This window comes from Podarcis raffonei, chromosome 17, assembly GCF_027172205.1.
Source record: "Podarcis raffonei isolate rPodRaf1 chromosome 17, rPodRaf1.pri, whole genome shotgun sequence".
NCBI lineage: Eukaryota > Metazoa > Chordata > Lepidosauria > Squamata > Lacertidae > Podarcis > Podarcis raffonei.
This window is the reverse complement of record NC_070618.1, coordinates 534,243-542,410: the sequence shown is the minus strand read 5'-3', so window position 1 is coordinate 542,410 and position 8,168 is coordinate 534,243. Positions and strand designations below refer to the sequence as shown.

At 47.4% G+C, this 8,168-nt stretch overlaps 1 protein-coding gene across 2 annotated transcripts in view; it reads left to right on the top strand.

Annotated features, from left to right (window-relative positions):
* Positions 1 to 2,260: 2,260 nt before the first annotated feature.
* GSK3B (glycogen synthase kinase 3 beta) overlaps positions 2,261 to 8,168 on the top strand; it is a 61,015-nt gene continuing 55,107 nt past the window's right edge. For both annotated transcript variants that reach the window (XM_053370494.1, XM_053370493.1), the window contains exon 1: positions 2,261 to 2,380. In XM_053370494.1, coding sequence (XP_053226469.1) covers positions 2,293 to 2,380 — 88 coding nt within the window. In that variant the 5' untranslated portion in view covers positions 2,261 to 2,292. The remainder of the gene's footprint in view (positions 2,381 to 8,168) is intronic.

The following is an 8,168-nucleotide window of genomic DNA, read 5'->3' as shown; positions in this document are numbered from 1 at the left end:
GCCTGGCACATATAGCAGCCTGGTGAAAGGCAGCACTTTCCCTGTGAGGGCAGCCGACTAGCACAGGGGGGACAGGGCAGGTCTCAGGGCCACTCCCACTCCCTCAGCACCGCCGGAGGCAAGTGCCTCACTCTGCCTCATGGTAGGGCCAGTCTTAACCTGAAGCACCACTTTAGCTCATGGGGCCTCCCGCTGCCGCCACCACACGATTTCTGTTCTTATGCTGAAGCAAAGTTCTGAACCCGAGGTACTATTTCTGGGTTAGCAGAGTCCGTAACCTGAAGCGTCTGTAACCCGAGGTACCCCTGTATGTCCTTTGAAGTGTGCTTGTGTGGGAAAGGTGCTTCTGGGTTTGTTTTTGGTTCTTATGTATTTTGTGTTTTTATTTTGCCGTCCGCCGCCCGGAGATCTTCGCCTGGAAGGTGCTGCACACATTTTATTCTTAATGGCGATTCTCTTTTGGGGGCAGCGTCTGCCCGGCCGCTCTGAGGAGGAGCCGAGGGCCAAGGAAGCCCCCAGCCGCCCCTCGGCTCCAGCCCCGAGCCTGCGGGACTGCCCGGGAGGCAGCTGCCATTTGCGGCCCATTTCCAGGGCGGCGCCAACCCGCCTCGCCGAAGAAAGACACGGCGGCCCCTCAGAAGGGAGCCGGGCGAGAGAGAAAGGCGAGGCCGCGCCCATTAGGGGACAGGCAGCTCCTCCAATAGGAGCGCGCGCCAGAGGCGAGATCGGGGCGCACAGCGGGCCGGAAAGGAAGCTGGTTGGCGTTCCCAGGCCGCCTCAGCGCGGCCGCCCAATCACAAAAGAGCACTTCAGGCGCGAAGAGCCAATCTGAATCCAGCCAAAGCCAAGTCTCCGCCCAAGCCGGGCGAGGCTTTTTCCTTTCCCTTCTTCTGCGCTCAAGCGAGCTGCGCAGGGTGGAGCCGCGCTTGCCTTAGGCCCCACCCATTTTGCATCAGACGGTCTCCGGGCCCGTCCCACTGTCGTGGGAAACATCCTGTCGTCTCATTGGCTCTGCCGCAGCGACAATTTAGGGACAGCTGCTTCCTATTGGCTCCCGAAAGGGAAGGGACGGGTACACCCTTGGCTTCTTTTCGTAGCTCGTATGCGATTGGCCGCCCTCGCGGAGCGGAGGAAGTTTCCTGTCGCCGTCGCTCATTGGCGGCGAGGTAGTGCCAGGAGGGAGGGCATTCCGCGGCAGCTCTCGAGGATTGGCGGCCCGAATCCCTTCGGGTCTCGCCAGCTTCGGCCGTTCGGGTTGGCATTCACGGAGCACACTTAGCCGGGTTGCGTAAGCGTGAGCAGGCTGCTTCCCCTCCCTCCCCCCCTTTTTTGGTGTAGTATGGAAGAAAGCGCAGCGGCGCCTTTCGGAAGGGGACGCTCGTTTCGGCATTCTCGAAGGGCACTTAGGAAGGCTGCGTAAGCGCGGCTAGCCCTAGCAGCGCGGAGAGTACGGAAGCCGCCGCCGCCGGAGCAAATAGCGAAGGAGGAACCGCCACGGCCCCACAGCGCGCAGCGGACAAAGGAGCTCGGGCGAAAAGGCGGCGCCGAGCGCGACCCTCCGCCTCCGCCGGCCGGGCCGGGAGGAGCAGCAGCAGCAGCGCCGCCGCCGCCGCCATGGCCCGCCCCGCCGCCCGCCCGCCGCACTGCAGCGCCCTCCGCCTCAGCCGCCCCTCCGGCCGCCGCTCGCCCGCCTGCTGGGCGCTATGAGGAGAAGCAGCGCCAGGCCCGGCCTGTGTCCGCGCTGAGGAGGAGGAGGAGGAGGAGAAAGGGCTCCCCTCACACGCCGCCGCCGCCGCCGCCGCCTCTCCTCGCCGGCCCCTTGTGGGACCCGCGCTCCGCATCTCCTTCTCCGCCTCCCGTATTCCTCCGCCAGGCGGAGGGGCCAGGAAGAGTCCGCCCTTTTCTCCCCGGCGCCCCCACCCCGGGGGGGGGGAGAAGAAGAAGAAGAAAGGGGCGCCTCTTTTCCCCTCAGCCGCCGCCGCCGCCTCCTCTTCGTGTGACTGACTTTCCGCCGAGCAAGGCCGGCTCCTCTTCTCGCCGTCGGGGGCGGCGACTGGGTTGGGCCGAGGATGGCGGCCCCCTCGCGATAAGGGGGGAGAGACTGTCTTGGAGGGGGAGCCCCCCCAGTCGCCTTTTCCAGGGAGGGTGTTTTGGGGTGGGAGCGGGAGAGCCTGGATCCGCCCGCCGCCGCCTTGCTCCTTCCCTTTCGGCGCCTGAGGAGGAAGACGCGGAGCGCCGGGGGGCGCCGGGGAGCTGATCCGGCGAGCGCGGGGGGTGGCCAGGCGAGGCACCATGTCCGGGCGGCCGAGAACCACCTCCTTTGCGGAAAGCTGCAAGCCGGTGCAGCAGCCCTCGGCCTTTGGCAGCATGAAAGTTAGCCGTAAGTATTGATTTGTGCAAATATCCGTGGCAGGCCGCATCTCTCAGGGATGCCTCGGATTCCCCTTGGTCCCTCATAGCGCTGCCTCTCGCCAAGTGTCAGACCCGGAGCAGGCCTGGTGGCGGCTCTTTATGAGCAGCTCTTCCTTTCTTTCCCGGGCTCCCTCCTCTCGCCCCCCCCACTCCGCGCACACTTGGAAGAGGCCCACCCTCCGCCTCCCATCTAGAAGAAAAAGCCAGCCTTGGAGCCTCCGCATTTCCTCCTCACCTAAAGTCTCGCTTGATGCTTCTTCTAGATGCCTCTGTGTAGTGATCCTTCGGATCGGCATAGTGGCTTTTGTCAAGGATGAATTTACTTTGTTCACACAACCTTTAGGAAGTGATTGGATGTGGATCCACTCTCTTCATATTATTTCAGGTTTTCTTATATTTTTTGCCTTTTTTATGAGGGGTGCCTTCTAAGGGCGAGGGCTGTGGTTCCATTTGATCTTATACACCACTGTTTCATACACCTCAACAATGATTGATTTCTTTATGCCTATAGCTAATGGAACTTCCTGGTGAACTATCAGTTCTCGAATCGTTTAAATCAAAATGTGTGTGGTATTGTAAAACTTACTACAAATAGAACTTCAGATTTGTTTTAATCCAGCTGCTTTCAAAGAACTCGTATTTATGGATGTAGCTTGTATTTAAAAGGACTTTGTGGTTAGCTCCATTGTAGGACATGGATTTTATAATAAGACTCTAATCTGGCTGCCTTTTTATGGACCTGAAAAAGTCCCTCCCCACCCCCAAGGCTGCAGTCCTAAAAACACTGGCTTGGGATTTTATCTGACCATGCAATAATATGGCCTTGTATTAAGGATTATTGCTTGGCAGAAATTTTATGGAATATTTATCCATTAATTTCTGAAATGTTTGTCACAGCAATTAAATGTTTAAGAAAGTTGGACAGGAGGAGGCAGCGGCCTTCAGAACCCAGCCAAAAAAAGCTCACCAGACTGCCAGGTGCCTGACAGCCCTGCAGTTCTTGAAGGACCATGCAACAAGCACAACATGTTTATCAGGCTCTTGTATTTTTTGTTGGATTGGTTATGAGTTATGAAGACCTGGGCCACGGGTTCAAGTTGTAAACAGTCTTAATTTAATGCCTTGAGTGTCAGCAGTACTTGTAAAAATGTAGAATATAATTGGCCCATACTAGACACATTGCCTGTGTTTTACTTATTCTCATGTAAAAAGCATTGAGAGGTTGCAGCCCATTCATCAAAGCTTTGTTGACCACATAACTTTTAACTGTGTGACAACACAGCATATTAAGACTTGGAAGTGTTCGTTTTTAATTCTGTGGGTGATTCTTTGATCAGTTTTGAGGTATTCTTGGAAGAAATGTTAGTTGACCACAAATTTTAGAATTACACATTTTTTTTAACTATTAATCAGTTTGCAGAGATGTAATGTTGGTTTTTTAGAGTTGCTATATTATTTATTTGGAATCCTAGAACAACATGACAGTAACAGTCAATCCTGTACTGTATGCGTCTAGTCAGAAGTAAACCCTATTTGACACATCTAAGAGAGATGGAGAACTTGTGACCCTGCATAATGTTACTGAACCACACCTCCCATCATCCCTGACAACAGCCATGCTGGCTGGGGCTGATTCGAATCGGAATGTGCTTAACAGAATTTATATACTGCTTGGTTATAAATAAAACCTCTAAGTGATTTACAAAATCCAACAACATCTGGAAGGTCACAGGTTTCCAGCTCCTAGATTGCATCGTTACATATTGATTTTCAAGATTGTTTTAAATTTCACAGTGCTGTATTAAAATTCTCTGGGTAAAACTATACATAAGGCAAACGTGAGGTTCCCTGTATATCTCATCACAGTAATGCAGGCTGGGGTTTGTACATAAGTCATTCCTAGGGAAGAATCAGGATCAGGGGTGTCTAACCTTCCTTGCCATAATTCTTGTCCTGGCTGTGTGTTCTGCAATTCTGTGATAGAGCAGTAGTGGGAAACCTTTAGTCTGTGGGTCTAGTTATGTCTGCCAGGCCTTTCACATTTGGCCCATCAGGCTATTTCAACAAAGTCAGTCCACCGGCCCTAACCTGATGTCATGTATGATGTCAGGTCTGGGGCAGGTAAGGGCGGGGCTTGGCAGAAGGGGTGCTTGCAGGCATTACTGATTAGCTCATTGGCAGTGCTTGCCAAGGCTCTTTCACAGTGCAGGGCAAGCTAGCAGTCTCAGTGTGGCTTCTGAAGAATTCTAAAGTGCTATTTTCTGTGGTGCTTTGAATTGGGTTTTGGAAGATCCAACAATCAGCCAATTGTCATATTTTCAGAAGCCCTTCTCAAAGTGCTGTGCAAAATAGCAGGCAAAAAAGGTCACCTCGTGTTATTACGATGTCAGGCAATTGACAGGTGAGCTACCTGTCAAACTTGGCCTGTGCAGAGGGGGCGGGGTGGGGATAATAACAATCTGGTTCACCAGTCTGGAGTGGTTCCGCATCCTTGTGGCAGAGAGATGCCATCCATTGATGCCATCCCCCCCAAATTAATGATACTTAGCAAGCATATCAACAAACTAATGGTTCTATTAGTAAGAAAGATTTTTTAACTGTTTGAGCAGCCCAGGTTGTGATGGATGCCTCTTTAAATTGCCACATGCAATTTTTTAAACACTTGCTTTAATATATATTTTTTAAAATTTGCTATGTAATTAATTTGTGACATTCTTCAAATATATATATTTTTAAAAAGATTAACCTAAGTGATAACCTGGACTGTAATGTTTAATCAAGTTATTCAGTTCTTAGTGGGCACCACAAATCTTAGTGGTATTTTAATTTAAAGCAGAATGGGATTTGTATATTGTTGAGCATCCTAGTGAGTCTGGACTTGACTCTCTCTGAGTTTAAGGTTATTTCTTTATTCTTTTAGTGCCTTTTATCTAGAAGAACTTGGAAGCACCTAGAGACTTGGAAGCACAGTCAAATTGAGGCTACATTGGAGGGTCTAAATCTGCTAAAACCTATTGGCTAACAGATTTTGTGGATCTGGCTGTTACTAATTGATTTCACCCCATGCAGAAATCAGTAGTTTTTGAGGTAGAAAAGAGTAACACTTTATATCACTTTTGACACCAGATAATATGAGGGCCTTGGGATATATCTAGCTGTGTCTTCAGGTGAAATTGGACTACTCCACCTTTTGATACAGTATTTGCCTTTAGTTCTAAAGAGAGGAACATCCCACTTGCTCAGTCACCTACTAGACCTGTGCCTTTCTATTTCAGTTCTTGTTTAAGAATGAGGAAAATAACTTTCATTTGTGCCATAATCCTATATTTTAGTTACAATTCTGTTCTTTGACTGCTCTTGCTTACATAGCCAAAATGACAACACAGAAGAGGGAGGTATGAACAGATTTGGGGAAACGAAGGTTTACAGAAGCATAAACAAATCTTTAGAAAAAACCCTCATCCCTTCTCCACCTCCCAAAACAATCTAATGAAGACCGAAGATGCTGAATGTCTATGGAATGCTGACTGACTTGAGGAGTGAGGGAAATTTGAAAACTGGATTTGAGAGCTGCTCAGAGAGATGAAATGAAGAAATCCAATACATTAGCTGAGATTGAGTACTTGTGTATCCCCCTCCAAAAAACAGCCCAGTGAGTCTTGTGCTTGCTCAGTGCCCATGGAATGCTGATTGACCATAGAGAGGAAAAAATGGGTGGGAAGGGAAATGGAATGCCTGGAAAAGGAGGGTCAAGGAAGAAACACAAAGATGGCTGCTGTAGCAATGGGTTTTCCAGCACCGGTAGGGATTTGGACCAGATGACCTTTGAGGTCTCTTCTAGCTCAATGGTTCTAAATAAATAAAGGTTATAGAAAACAGTCTCATTGTTTGGGTAGGTCATTTCCTGGTTCACAATAAGAAGCTATTTTTAAATGTCTATGGGAGAACTGCCCGTAGAAATCAATGTAGAAATCCAAGCTTTTATTTTAGTTGGGATCCGACATCTGTGTGTCTAGTCTCCTCCAACCCCTCCCATGAAGCAAGGAAAAGCCCTCAAACAATTAAGGTCTAAGCATACTTGGTGCAGAATGTGAACTGACTGTGGGACATGGTGGAGTGGCAGAATGGAATGGCTGAACAGAAGCACTCAACACTGCAGCATTTTCGTTGCAGGATTTTACTGGTGTCAATGCATGGGCAACCCTTCCCTAGCCACCCTATGGCAGATCTGCCTTGGTCCTTATTTTTGATATATCTGGCTCCTACATATTTTTCTTTACCACTTCGTCAGTTAGTTGTTCACAGTTTTCCTTGATGAGATTTATATAGAAGGTAATGGCTTTCCATGTACCATGGATCTTCTCTGTAAAATTCTTATTACTTCTTAGGCTTTATACAAACAGTCAGCAAGATATGGTATCTGAAGAAGCATGCATGCACACGAACTTAGTGGATCTCTAAGGTGCTACCGGAAGGATTTTTTTTATTTTGTTTCGACTATGGCAGCAATACAATACATAAAATGTGGATTACCATTCAAGATTTCTTTGTAGTCACTGTGTGACTGAATCAAAATAGGTCTTCAACCAGATCACTTAGGTTTTAGTTAGAGGCATGTTTTCTAAAGTGAGTGGCAGTTGTGTGTGTTGATTTGAACCTCAAATAAATGTCAGACCAAACAATGCAGTTATGTATTTAAGATTGTTCTGATATTTATAATTCGCATGGCCCTAATACCCAGGATCATTAAGAATAATAGTAATACCAAGTGACAAAATAAATACAAAACTACTGATAATTCCTACCAAATGACAGACCTGAAAGTTCACATAATTCACATATCCAGAATCAAATATCCAAATTCTGTGGCTAAGATTCTTTGTCTGGCATAAACTTTTAAGTGAATCCTGAGCAGTCTGAGTCCCCACATTATAAAGTAAAAGCCAATCTACATGAAAAAAAATCTGAACAAATATAAATTGCTTGCCATTTTAAAATCTTGCAAACAAGGAGTCAAACAAAGGAAGCAATCTCAAAAGAACTCAGGTCAGTCTAAATCTTATTTGGTGCCACTAATTTTTTAAAGATATATATTTGGTAACAGAAAGGCTTAAATGTTTTAAAATTAGGTTTGCAGAAACAAATCAGCATATATTCTTTAAATAAATTAAAAGTGCCCTTTTGTCTGTTAATAGACAAACTAGATCCATTTCTCCTATGTGCAATATGCATTTAATTAGCTGCTTTTGCAATTTCTACTATTGATTTGGTATGAAATGGATTGTCTTAAAAATACTGTATATACTGATAGTATATTACTTTATATCGTGGCTAATGTTCTTTTCTTTAACAGAAAAGCTTTTCATAAACGTAGGCGTGTCGCTTACTACAAAGTCAATGCAGAGCAATCCTGTGCATGTTTTCTTGAAAGCAAGATCCACTGGCCATGTTTGGGTAGTCTCACACCTGTGCTTATGAATGCCTAGGAAGGAGCCTTGTGGTTGCGCATGCGCCCACCTTGCTAGAAAGCCTGTTATTCTGATTAGAACTCATGGGTCACTTTTTAAAAACAGTCACTCAAAGCAACTCAAAGCATACATTAAAAGCAACGTACAACTGAACTGGAGTAAAAGCCAAGGAGTAAGACATCCAGTCCACTGAAGAGGGGCACAGATAATTAAAAGTCAAAAGCCCAATGGAGAAGAGTTTTTTGCCTGATGCCTAAAAGTGGGTAATGATGGCACCAGGTGTGCTTC